This window comes from Erpetoichthys calabaricus, chromosome 8 (assembly GCF_900747795.2).
Source record: "Erpetoichthys calabaricus chromosome 8, fErpCal1.3, whole genome shotgun sequence".
Taxonomy (NCBI): domain Eukaryota; kingdom Metazoa; phylum Chordata; class Cladistia; order Polypteriformes; family Polypteridae; genus Erpetoichthys; species Erpetoichthys calabaricus.
Genome location: NC_041401.2, coordinates 173,295,065 through 173,308,563, shown reverse-complemented (window position 1 = coordinate 173,308,563; position 13,499 = coordinate 173,295,065). Strand labels below are relative to the sequence as shown.

General features: G+C 35.4%; 1 protein-coding gene across 2 annotated transcripts in view; it reads left to right on the top strand.

The window, feature by feature from the left end:
* pex14 (peroxisomal biogenesis factor 14) overlaps nt 1-13,499 on the top strand; it is a 319,589-nt gene that overhangs the window by 290,701 nt on the left and 15,389 nt on the right. For both annotated transcript variants that reach the window (XM_028807829.2, XM_028807828.2), the window contains exon 7: nt 3,160-3,257. In XM_028807829.2, the coding sequence (XP_028663662.1) occupies nt 3,160-3,257 (98 nt within the window). The remainder of the gene's footprint in view (nt 1-3,159; nt 3,258-13,499) is intronic.

Here is a 13,499-nt window from a genome sequence, read left to right as displayed (position 1 = left end):
TGCAGCAACACGTCATTCATGTGTTCACTGTTTATATGATGAGACAATGTCTTTACATCCATCACACATCTAGAGGTGAGTACTTTGTGTTTCTTAGTTATTCTTTTAACAGGCACATCAACTGACTTTTAAATGAACAATGAATTGTGTTTCAATTACATTAAAGGGCAAAATGTAACTCTTGAATGCTTTCTTTTTAATTCTTTAGCTGGGTTTTGGAAATGAAGCCAGTTCTTAAATGTAATAATGAAATTTTCTTCACACTAGACAAATAGATTTAGCTGTAATCTTGTGTCTGGCCTTCTATTAAATAACTGTCTGCACACTTCCATTAGCTCACTAATCAGCCTTAATGCATCCAAAATCCACCAAATAACCAACAATTGAAATCCTTTAAAATGTAGAAAGAAAACCGACAATGTATAATTCAAATAAATATCAATCCATTCTTTTGCTTGGCAAAAAATTAGATTATATTAGTATCTTCTGGTAATATTGTTGTATGATGGAAATGATTAATACGGTTGACAGTGATGCCACACAACATACTACAGAAGGTAATGTGAGCAAATAATATAAACTGACTTACTGGCAGACAAAATATGAAGCTGCATCTAGCTGGTGCCAGCACTACATAAAAGCATTGAGGACTTGTGTGAATCAGACTTAAACAGGGTGTAAAGTGGCATCTAATTTGCTGAAAACAAGGTGTTCATAAAAGCAAGATGTTAACTGCAGTACAGATGACTTGGTTTAATATATGAAAATCCGGTCATAGTTAAAGCGTGTCTTTCAAAGGAGGTCTCATATTTTGGTGCAACATTCCCAAGATATAATAATGGGTTTATGAAAACATTTCTTCATGTTTCAGCTTGGGTTTCACATCCCAAATACTTAAGAAATTAGAATAGATGGTATGCTGAAGTTTATACCTATTTAGTCTTTTTTCATTGATTAAATAATAGATTAGTGCAGGTCTGCCGTATAACTAGTTCCAACTACACTTTATTTAACAAAAACATATACAATGTTAGTAATTAGAAGGGGGATTAATGAGAAGATTAAAATACTGTGCAATTGATGACTATAGTTAGAGAACAAGGATTGTAGGAACTCCACATCTTAGAGCCTCCCTGGTTCATGTTACCTTCATTATGCCATCTCTCATAAACCAACTGCTGTCACCTGTTTTATATCAACAGTCAGCAAACTAATATGCATATAGTTTCTGAAATGCAAAATTCAGTATTATATAAAGTATCCAGCAGATTTTCATGAAACTTGTATACCAAAGTCAACAGCATATTTGCCTATTGCGTGGCTCATCATGTTGTAAGAGTAGTGTGCTGCTACAGTACATGCTTATTGTCATAAAGTACTTTGACAGGAAAAAAAGAATTAAGGGTGCATAAGCAAATAAAAAAATATTTCAGGATATGGTCATTATTCACCCTCCGCACAAGTTCAGGTTTCTTGTTATGTGTAAATACAGTATAATAAAATTGTTATTTGCATGTCTAATTCAGACTAGTGACAGTAATACGGTAACGACAACAGGAAAAAAGACAATGTAAGCAACAACATGTTTAGAGTGCAACATACTATAAACTGTATATTCAATACGCAATGCCTTATGGAAGTATCCAGAAGTTTCCTTGGCTAATTCTCTGATTTTACTGGAATTAACAGACACACTACTACTGCTTTCTGAGGTTTATGACTTTCTCCTTGGTTTTGTTATCATTAAGACAGAAATGACCTTTGACACAGTAGTGGCAGGAAACCAAATATTTTCTCTCTAAGTTGTCTCTTCCTTGTTGGTGATCAGGTCAATTTTATTGTTATCAGTAAGTTTAGTGATGAAACTGGAGTTGTATTTATCACTGTCAAAAAAACAAAAAAAAAAAAAAAAAACAAGAAAGAGTTATGGTTATGGACTCACCACACTACTCTGTCAGTTGCCTCTGTTGAGGATCAGCATGGAGGATGTGATGCTGCCAGACAACACATGCTAGGATCCACCAGTTAAGAAGTTGAAAATATAGTTGCAGGTTGTAAGTGAAACCGCCTCCCAAGACTACAGATGGTAAATGCTAAGTTATAGTTTATAAACAATACTGTGGCAAAGAAGTTTTTATTACTCAGATATTCTCACATGGTATTATAGTGGATCAGTTGTGACAAAATGCGGACTATCAAGAATATACTCGTAGAATTTTATTGCAATAAGAATGAGTGTCATGGACGTCTTTTTCAAGCAGGTGGAAACCACTGATTCACTCCGCAAGATATTTAATAAGTCATTGAAAACACCAGCTAGAAGTTTATTAAAAATGTACTGAAATTTCACCTGGACTGGATGCTGTATGAGCTATATTTTTTTTTTTTTTAAAGAAATCCTCCTTTAGTCATCCGCTTAAACACAGAAAGATTGATCATGCTGTGCTGCAGCCAGGGGTGTGGAAGACAATTTGCAATTGTGATCAACACAGGTGTAGGAAACATTGCGTTTGTCTAGGAGAGAAAATGTTGATGAGTTTGGTTAGGCTTTTGTCTATAATTTCTGTGCATCTGCACACTTGGAAGTCTCTGGCTTATATCCATAATGATGTTTAACTTCTCTAACTTTTAACTGTTTAGCTTTTACCTGTGCTTGTTTGTTTTCATTTTGCCATCACTAAATTATAGGTGTCACTGGTGATCCACAGTTTTTGTTAGTCATTCACTATCCCTTTTTAATAAGCATGTTCTATAAGGATGACTATATTGTACAATACAAAAAGATGCAGAGGTCCTTTGCATTTTTTATCTGAGGCAAACCCTTTTGGTGTACTCATGGAAAAAGTAGGTGGAACAGCATCCATTCTTTATTACATATTAACAAAGTAAAATGCCAGTGGGCAATAGGAAAATCCTAGAAGAGAATAAAAAAGCAGTTTTAATGCTGCATTTGTGTCTGTACTTGATCTTGTCCAGGTTACTAGAACCATTTGTAATGGAATAACTAGCGAACTGATTCACTCAATGGTTTTAAGTTTCTCTTAGTTTTTGTTTTTTTTTGACATTTCTTTATTAATGCAACTGGTGTGGAGTGTTAGTGAGAGTGTTCAACTGACTGACCCTTTCTTTTTTGCATCATTTTTTTTTCTTTTGATGCAGTAACACAGCTCCAGATGACCTTGGCTTCAGTGCAAGAGCTTCTAATTCAGCAGCAGCAGAAAATCCAAGAGCTGTCTCAGGAGCTGGCAGCTTCCGAGGTAAGTGTGCACTTACCTTTATCTTGTAACTGGACCAATTCATATGTCTGTATCTGCTGTGCAACATTAACCTGGACTAGTGTCTTTTGGCATCAGAGTTAATTTAAATTATTTTTTATTGGTAAGTCTATATAAAACAAAAAAGCACTGGAACAAACATTTAAGTGTGAAGATGGTTGAAGAGCAGTGTATTAGGTTTAAAATTATATTACCTACAGTGCAGGATAAATTTATCATAAAATTTAGAAATATTAGAAACTTTTGCAAAAATTCTCAGTGGATGACTATGGAACTAAAGAAGTATATGCAAAGAAAAAAAACTGTATGACATGTGCAAGAAAATTACTTCTAGCATTAACCCAAAGGCTTCTGAGGGCAATGGTTAAAAGGGATATTAGGAAAGCTAAAAGACAGTTAAGAGAGGAATATTACAGAAAATGCAGAAGGTGACTCTACGACATTCCTTCATTATTTAAGGTGTAACAGAACGGTCAAGGTTGAGGTGAAATATATTTTGAGCAGTTACTGTGAAATTAAATATACAGAAACAAATAGTAAAATATTCTGAATTGGTTTTCTCAAGTTTTTGTTTGTTAAGAAGTCAATTACCTCCCGGAAACTACAAGGATTTTTAAGGAGCAATGGTGTCTCTAAAATTTCAGTTGCATTACTTTCTAAGCACCATTTACTATTATGTATTATAATTATCCATTCATGTGTAATTAATTTCTATTCATTTCAAAGCCCTCTTCAAAATGTATTTACTAAAGTGGCATGTTTATTTAGACTATTCAGGCGCAAATAGTTTATTCATTCATTTGTTCATGAAGTTGAACAGATATACTTCATCTTGTTTTTGACCTGGAATTTAAAACAAATGTGGGTAACTGAACCACATACCTTTTTTAATAGCATATTACATATACAGTAACTATCCATCCATCCATCCATTTTCCAACCCGCTGAATCCGAACACAGGGTCACGGGGGTCTGCTGGAGCCAATCCCAGCCAACACAGGGCACGAGGCAGGGAACCAATCCTGGGCAGGGTGCCAACCCACCGCAGGACACACACAAACACACCCATACACCAAGCACACACTAGGGCCAATTTAGAATGGCCAATCCACCTAACCTGCATGTCTTTGGACTGTGGGAGGAAACCGGAGCGCCCGGAGGAAACCCACGCAGACACGGGGAGAACATGCAAACTCCACGCAGGGAGGACCCGGGAAGCGAACCCAGGTCCCCAGATCTCCCAACTGCGAGGCAGCAGCGCTACCCACTGCGCCACCGTGCCGCCCATATACAGTAACTAGATTATTAAAAATCAATCAAATCACAATATTTTATTTGTATCAGAGTCTAAAAGTAGAGTTGCCTGTCTCGTCATATCCTTCACTTGAAGAAATGACTACTAACCAAAAAACACACTTCATTTTTTTAATAAATAATATTTTTCATCTTTCCATTCATGCATGATCAAATTTCCCTAACTTAACAGCATCAGGTGCAATGTAGAAATCAAACCGAGACACACAATTGTTAGTTTTCAAGCAAGAACAAATAATAATAAAATGATGCATCACCCATTTTAACCATTTGAAATCTTTCAGAAAAGCTAGAGAGAGACAGCAATGATAAGAAAATGCTTAGGCATCTCAATGGGTGCTTGGTGTTAAAGAACCTTTAAAGCTCAACCAGATGATATTTTCCTAAAGTTATGTGAACAGGAGTTGACAAGCTTTGGTTGGCTGAATGGCCTGTTCCCAGCAAAATTGTTCGTATGTCTTCTTTCCTATATTTCTTAAATCTGTCTCTGATTGCGATGCTTGGATTTAGTCTTTTTAGGACTTTTTTTTTAAATTATACTGTTAGTAAAATCTTGCAACCATTCTACTTTTTGCAGTATTCTGCAGCAAATATTCATTTAATGCATCGTGTCAGTTTTGAAGATTTAGTTAATTTTTGCAGAACAAGCCTCATTGTTGTGAGTGCCAGAGACCTTAAAGCACCGCACGCAGTGTCAAAACAATCTATGATGCGATGACTTTGACTTGCTTAATTGGGCTTCTGTTCCCTAAACAGTAGGATTCAGTCAGTTTTAGATGATCAAATTATAATTATTTCAGTTACAGTCATACTGGCGGTCCTGCAAATTAGAAATTAACTTATAAATATTCATTATAAACAGTTTTATTTATATAGCCTCTTTCATGTTTAAATTATTCAGTCAATAGGCTATAGTGGCTTCTGCAAACATCCACCATAGATTTTCTGAGCTGTTTGTCCAGCTCAAAATAATGTCTGCAAACAGAATTTTGTAAATTTGAATAATATGAAAAGTGTTTTAGTTTTAATGTATGCCAGCAAAAATATACACTATTTTCTAATCTACTGTTTTGAATCTTTTGTATTATTAAATTTTCCATTTGATCTGTAGAAAGTGGTGCACATTTTTGCCAAATTAAATAAATCAGAAAATTACACAAACGTTTTTGATTATCTTTATCTTGTTCTAATAGTATTCCTGTACAGTATGATAGGAGCAATTTTAACAAGAAAGAGATGTCCTGATACAGTTATATTTAAGCAACTGAATTCTTACTCTTACTGGTATGATTTGATGCTGTAATATTCTGTGGCTGGCATTCCTTAGCTTCTCATGTGAAATTTTTAGGGAGTTCCCGTATTCTAGAATCTGTTCCTGGTTCTCTCCCTAAAGGTTGTCTTTGGAGCAGAATTAGCCTGTTCTACTCCAAGGTCTTACCATCTATAGAAGCTGCCAATCCTGCCCTGAAATCTAATATCTGCCAGTTATACTTGTAATTTTTTTGGTTAATACTACACAAAGCTCATTGCATACAATAAGAATGGTAGCATAAATTGTCTGAAAAACTGAGATCTTCATCCAAGAACAAGTCTTCTATTTAACAATCCACAAACAGCCAAACAACTACAGTGCTGACACCCTTGCACCATTCCTTTAGTTGCGTTTTAGAATCGAAAAAGCCATTAAACTAAAATTGCTCTCCATTCTGCAGTGACTTTACCATAATCATAAACTGCAGTAAGTGAAACACTTACATAATTTCTGTGTAACAAAATGCTTAACATTTCAACTTCTTTAACAGTTGGCCAGTTGTTTTTCTCGTAACAATATGAGTATCTGGGTCATTTTATTGAAAGCAGATGGGATGTCTATTCTGAATTCCACTTGCTGTCTAGTTGACTCCGACGTATAGTAATCCTGAACAGGCAGTAAGCATTGAGCAGGCAGCAGTCATTGAGACAAAGTGTGATGGCTAAAGCAGCACTTTGTTAAATTCTTTTAAAGACATTTGCACAGGTATTGCTTATCTCCCTTATTGATTACAAACTTATAAGGATTTATATATTTAAATATTTATACATTGCAGTGTGCTTTCTTAGAAGACCACCTTATAATTTTGTCCCTAAAATGTAGAAGATAGCTTTTAAAACTGTCCTACAGAAATGGCAGTCATCCCGTACCTATCAGTGTTTTTGCCAGCTGGAAATTGGACCCACCTTAGTTCTCAACAAGAGCTAATCCACATGTCCAAGGTGGATTTTACTGGTGCATTAGGAAGCCAACACATTACATATGACTGCCTTTTGCTGGTGCAAATCTGTGTGTATCCCCACTAAAATAAAGACTGTTATTAATTTTTTAGCAGTTTCTCTTATTTTGGAAAAGAGCTTAGAATTGGCCCACTGGGCTTTTCATTTAAATGTGTATGTTCTCAGTTTTTCTTTGTATGCCAGTGATGTACCCTTTTCTAATTGGTCTGTGTTCTGTGGTCCCATTTGAAGAGTAAGTGGAGAGCCACAAGTCTCTGCCCAGTTCTTTATGGTGCCTCATCTGCATCAGAGCTGCCATCTAACTATTCAGAGGAGAAGAATATAACTTCTTACCTGTATTTCCCATTTGATATACAGTAAACCCCTTTACATTCATTGGAGTTAGGAATGGAAGACCCCCATGAATGTGATAATTCACAATTAATACTTTAGCCCCCCCAATACCGTATGATTAGGTACATTAAGTGGACAAAATTAGTGAGATACTTTCTATGTAAAAGGTATATAGGGCTAAATGAGGATTAACATTTTCTAAAATAGGGAGCATCTCCAAATGGTATTTTTATTGTGCTTCCCATAAAACTTTCATGACATTCTTGCCCTTTATGTACTGTACTGGATTTTAGAAAAACAAGTAAATGTATTTTCTGACATGTAGTACAAAATAAGTAACATCTGAAAAAAAATAGATTTATGTTTTGATTTTCCTTTAATTTTGTATTTCTTTATTGCTTTTGAAAGCTGAATATACAGGTAAAAATAAACACAAGACTTTCAATTCTCAATGGTCACAGTAGTTCATCATTGTAAGTATGTTAGGGAAATACAGACATAAGATTAGTGCTAGTGATAAGAATCCCTTTTGGCAGCATTGTTTTGAGATGTTGCTACAGAGACCAATCAGTTTGTATTTTTTGCCTGTAATCACAGGATGTTCCCACAAACTTTACCTATTTATTGTTTACCACTTTTTTTGGAAGTGGCAATGTGGTGATGACTGAGGAAGCAGCTGTATTGGCCGAAAGAAGTTTTATTTTGGTAACATTGGTATTTTAAATGCAAGATCTAAGAAACACAGACCCTTTTCTACTTTATCGTAATTCACTCAAAGTACAAGAAACTGTCAGGAATTTCCTGTGAATGTAAAACTAATCCTAACAACACAAGTCTCAAGTTTGCTCTTTCTAACTTACAATGTGATTTCCAGAATTTTTCCTAAATCCTGTCAGTGAATCTCATGAGCACCATACAACTTTGACCTTTGTCATCTGAGGATTATACCTGGTGATGCAGCCTAGCATTTCCTCTACAGTTTCAAAGGACTTTTTTGTTTTTTCTTAATTAAACTAGGAATCACTCAGTCCTAAAATTCAGTTTGAAACATCCTCCACTGGCTGTTTTTGCACACCAGTGTTTTGATTCATTTTGCCACTTGAAAGTTGTTGAAATTCTGCTTCTACACTCTGGTTTAATGAGCATATATACTAAAAGGCCACACTGATCTCTTCCATACTTGAAGAAAGACAATTATGAAATGACCAAATTGGGGTACTGTTCTTCTTTTCTTAAATGTGAACAACTGCATGCTGGCTTTCTGTTCTACTGGTGTAATAAGTGGTGTCAAAATTAGAAGCGTGGGAATCTAAAGAGGCAGAAAGATTGAGGGAAAAATACCTCAAAATATAAATGAAACTTTTTTTTTTTAGGTTTTTCATCATTTGCAGCAAGAGCCTGAATTGAATGTCTGTGGTGTATCCAACAGTATATTTCCTATCAAAATAGCCATTAAACAAATCATAAACTGCTCTTTATAGCTGGGGTGTTGATCTTAAATTTTCTTTGGAGACGTGGATCCCTGTGGTGTTGGGGCCATATGGGAAATTGGAAAATTGTTTTCAGGTCCTGAGCGTGTGATTAAGAACACATGTTCAGGCTGTTAAAACTACTTATCATTTTCAGTTAGTGGTTTCTGCGCTGGCTTTTCGGCTTCGCCCTGTAGTATAAAACACTAGGCTTTTGGCAATTAAAGCTTTTAACACGGAAATGCTTGTTTAAACCAGAACATATTTTAAATTGCTGCTTCTTCGAATGCTAAATAAACATTTCTTTAAGGCTTCAAACCACTGAAATGCAAGAAACTTTTTATTTGGGAACATTTTTGAGGCATTTTCTCCAGACAGGAAGATAGTGGCCTGACATTTTTTGAGTGGGTGTTTATTTAAAAAAAATAGTTTTGATGTTTTATAACATTAAATATGTATGCTCCCAGTATTTTTGTGGATGGCAATGATGTTCCTTTTTCTAATTGCAACTCGTAAAGTGGTCAGCGTTCTGTGGTTCCATGTAAAGAGTGCGAATGCAGAGCCAGAAGCCGCATTGACCCTAGTTCAGATTCGTTTAATGCTCTTTGATACTATGTTGAGAAATATGAACAGAACCTGCATCATAAGCACAGGGTCTTTAGCCCTTTCTTTTAAATTATATGTGTGGAAATTGAAAAAAAAATGCTTCTTCTTTATTCTTTAAGTTTTTAAGAATCACAGTGTTACGTGGATGTTTTTTAAACTTGAATTGTCCACATAGCTCTTTGCCTACTCCAATTCCACTGCTGCTTGTGGAGACCATTTTTTGCCACTTCATTGGTCATCATTGTTTCCCTACCACACTATCCTCTTTTAACAAAGTGTCTACAGGAAATCTTGTCAGTCATAGGAAGGCAATGCCTTTTCTTTTCTGTGAGAAGCTACCAGCACATTTGATTCTGTCTCCCCAAGTCCTGACAGTCAGTTTTATTTATAGTATTTTTGTATTCATTTGAAAAACCCTTAGTTCCTGTATTCCATCTTGCAAACATTTATTTATCTTGAAGCAGAGGTGTTTGTTAATGTTAGTTGCATGTACGTTTATATTCAGATTAATAGACACTCTTACAATATCAAAATCAGGTATGCAAGAAGTTTGCATTAAGGTTATTATAACCAGTTTAGAGTCTTAATATAAATTTGTTGAGTGAGTGGTCATAAATTGTCTTCTTGACAGGTGATTTTTTTAAATTACAAGTACATCTGCAAGTTTGGTTAAGGGAAGTACTGCACATGGTTTCCAGTTTCATTTAATGGGTTAGTGATTATTAGTGAATGCTTGTTAATCCTAATGAAATTTTGTCAGTATTTTGAGCTTTTAATAGTTTCTTTAAGGGAGCAATGCCAATCTAAAAGCTTTCATTTTCATTTTTGTTTAATAAACCTTTACCTTTGACCAGATTTTCTATGTGCAATTGTTTTACCTGTTTCCATTTCAAACGATGATGGCTTGTCCTCTACCATAGTGAGAAACAACTTCCATTAAGCCACTTGCTCACTTGCAAATCATTGTCCATCAGCAACACATCTGCCTTTGATTACTGAACTGTCCTAGACCCTGACAAACAAAGTGGATTTTTGTGTCATTCGTTACTGCCTTGTCCTCTGCAGCACTGCTGAGAAAAATAAAGGAGAAAAGTCGTATTCTGTTTGGCAAGAGCTTATGTCTCTGCATGTTTTATTATTTATATTATTACTTGATTTTCATTTTGTAGCACTTCTGCCTTTAATTTGCGACTGGAAGCCAGACTATATGTTTGTTTTTGCATCACACTGTTTTTTTAAGCTGGGTAATTATTCTCAGTTGTGAAATAAAACATTTTGTTATATTTGCAATCAGCAAAAAAATCATCGTGTGTATCAAAATGGCACAGTAGATTTTGTTGCCACTGTATACCTCTTTAACTGTGGTTCAGTTGCTGCCCTTCTATATGTAGTTTTGGTGTTCTCTAAGTGTTGTTAGGTGCTGTTTCCTGAAATTCTCATTTCCTTAAACATTCCTAAATTGCATTCCTTCTATCAGACAGGTGTGTGCATGGGTGTGTGTGTATGAGTGTCTGGATCTGGTTACAGCTAGCTTAGTCTGGCTGCATTTATTTACTGGGTAATACTGGTTTAGAACATTAATATAATGCATATGTGAAATGCATGGTGCAGTCATTAAACTCTTAAGGCCACTGTGTAGCACTGCAGTGGTTTCAAGCCATGAGTACATGAGCATTACTTGTAGCATTTTAACAGCTCTATCTGTAGTGCCAAGCATTAATTCATTTACACCTGCAGAAAAGTTGTTTAGGGAGTTTGACAGAAATGTGTATATAATCACTTGCATAACCAAAAAAACTAACTATACATTTTCTAGCTTTTTGCTAAATAAGCACCACAGATAGAGCTGGACGATAAATTGATTTTATTGACTAATTCAAATTTTTTATTTTGGGCCATGTGTAAAAATTAAAATCTTGATGCTCTTTAACTTGGGTAATTATAACACACCATACTTGCTCTCTGTCAAACCGCTTCGCCCCCTCACACAGTACCAGAAGGAAGGACATATGTTAACAAGTGAGGAGCTCATGTCTGTGCAAAGTCTGATTTCAAACAAACTCATGTCTGTTGTAAAGTCAATAAAGACTTTAAAACTTACTTTAAGACTTTAAAGACCATCTTATTCCAGCATCACCATTCGAGACACACAGCTGAGTGAGAGGAGTGAGTTCTGCAAGATGCACAGGCTAGCAGCATTCCCAAAACACTTGTGTAACAATAGTGATGTAATTTCCCAGACCCTGATCAAATTCAGTTTCAAGAAGCCCCATGAATCACACTTTCCAAAGGTCTTTAACCTGACCATGAGATATCTATCCATTCCTGCTGCAGGTGTCTTATCAGAGGGGGTGCTTGGGTCAGTGGGGATGTTTGCACCATTGTAACATGCCACAGGGCATGCCTCAAGCTAGAAGAAGTAGACCGACTTGGATCTCTTGTGTAATACCTGTTAAAAAAAACTTTAAAGGACATTTAAAGCACCTCAAATTTGATTTTAATTTGCCAATTAGAATGTTTTGTTTAAAAAAAAAAAAAAGTCCTTCAGGGATGCAAAACATTTTTTTTCAAGAGGTGCTTTTTATTTGTTTGTTCTAAGTTGTTAACTTGGATTTACACTTTATCAATCCCCATGGCAAAAAAATTATCTTTTATACTTTACCTATGCTAACAACTATGAGCAGTGAGCAACCATTGAGCAGCATTCAGGGGACAATTCCATTTTCCCACTTTTTCTACATGCCTTTTTGTACCAAAAAAAAAGTCGCCAAAGAAATACGTGTGATATTCTGGAGCATTTTGACTGTTTAATTATTTGAGCAGTGTTTCTTTTTTGCCATTTAAATAAAAATAAAATCAATTAAAATCATATATGTGTGAAATAATTTGATTTTATTTTTAGGTTGTATCACCCTGCCCTAACTACAGATGTTATAGTAGGCACACTGTGGTCAAGCTGGTAGCTGCAGTTTTGTTTGTGTGTGGCATTAAAAACTTCATGAACAGTCTGTAAACAATTTTCACATACAATTAGTTACACCTCCTTGATGGTCTCTTCTGTCTACATCATTACTGGATGACTCTTCAACCAAGTCTCTTATGTTTATCATCAACAGGTGTTGCCAGATGAGCCTTAAGAGGAAGAGGAATCTGGTTTTAAAAGTATTCTAACTTGCTCTTAGACTGAAGCAGTACAGGTGGTCAAACTTAATTAAGTATGTCACATAGTCCAGTATCGTTCCAATCTTGAACCTGATGCTGCCAAAGAATGTCCTGCATACCTCAAAATAAGATCAATTGGTTCAAGAATGTAGAGCAGCTATTATGCAAAAATATCACTCTGAAGGAGTAAAACTGTATGTCTTGTCTCCTTTGTGTGCACTCCATAATGCCTTATGTCAACCAATAATTGACTTGAGATTAAAATATTTTATATTTTCGTCTTTGGTTGAATATATACAAATGTGCTACAAATACACAATGCCGTTCACTTCCCAGGTCCTCCATGTGTGGACAGCGCTTTGAGTATTGTGAAAAGCGCTATATAAATGTAAAGAATTATTAATTATGATATCCTGTAGGTGTAGAATATTTTATATTCACAGTAAATTGGTAAAGTTTCATACACTGGTAAAACATGTTGTCAATTCTCAAATACTGACAAACATCCCATGTTAATTAACCATGGAGACAAAATTATTTGAGGTGCTTCAGATTCACTTTTTTTTTGTTGTTGTTTAAATGAACATTAACTTTCTGTCCATCTGCTAACAGAGTTTTGTTGCAGCTCAGGCCTGGCTGACACTTTGTTGCAGAGCTCCACAGAATGATTAAGGCAAACTGTTATGGAACACTTCGCTTGTGTATGCACTAGAGTACACCAACAAACTTTGGTGATACTATGGCATATATAGGTGGTAGCAGGCAAGCGGCGGCAGTGTATGTACCATGATTAACAATATAAGAAAAGGGAAAAAGCGTTCAGCTTTGAAATCTCAACCATACAAGTAATACAAAGATCAATTTTTATTTTCCAGAAAGCAAGTTCTTCTGGTGTATTTTTTTTAGAATGATCAGATTTTACTGCAGACTGCACTAACCAACAAATTAATAGAAGGTTTAGGCAGTCCTGTCATAACTGACACTATCCATTAATGATGTGAGTTATGTCCAAAGGGATATAGGAATATTTACCATTGTAAAAAAGGTACACATGGCTAGGCTGTGAACA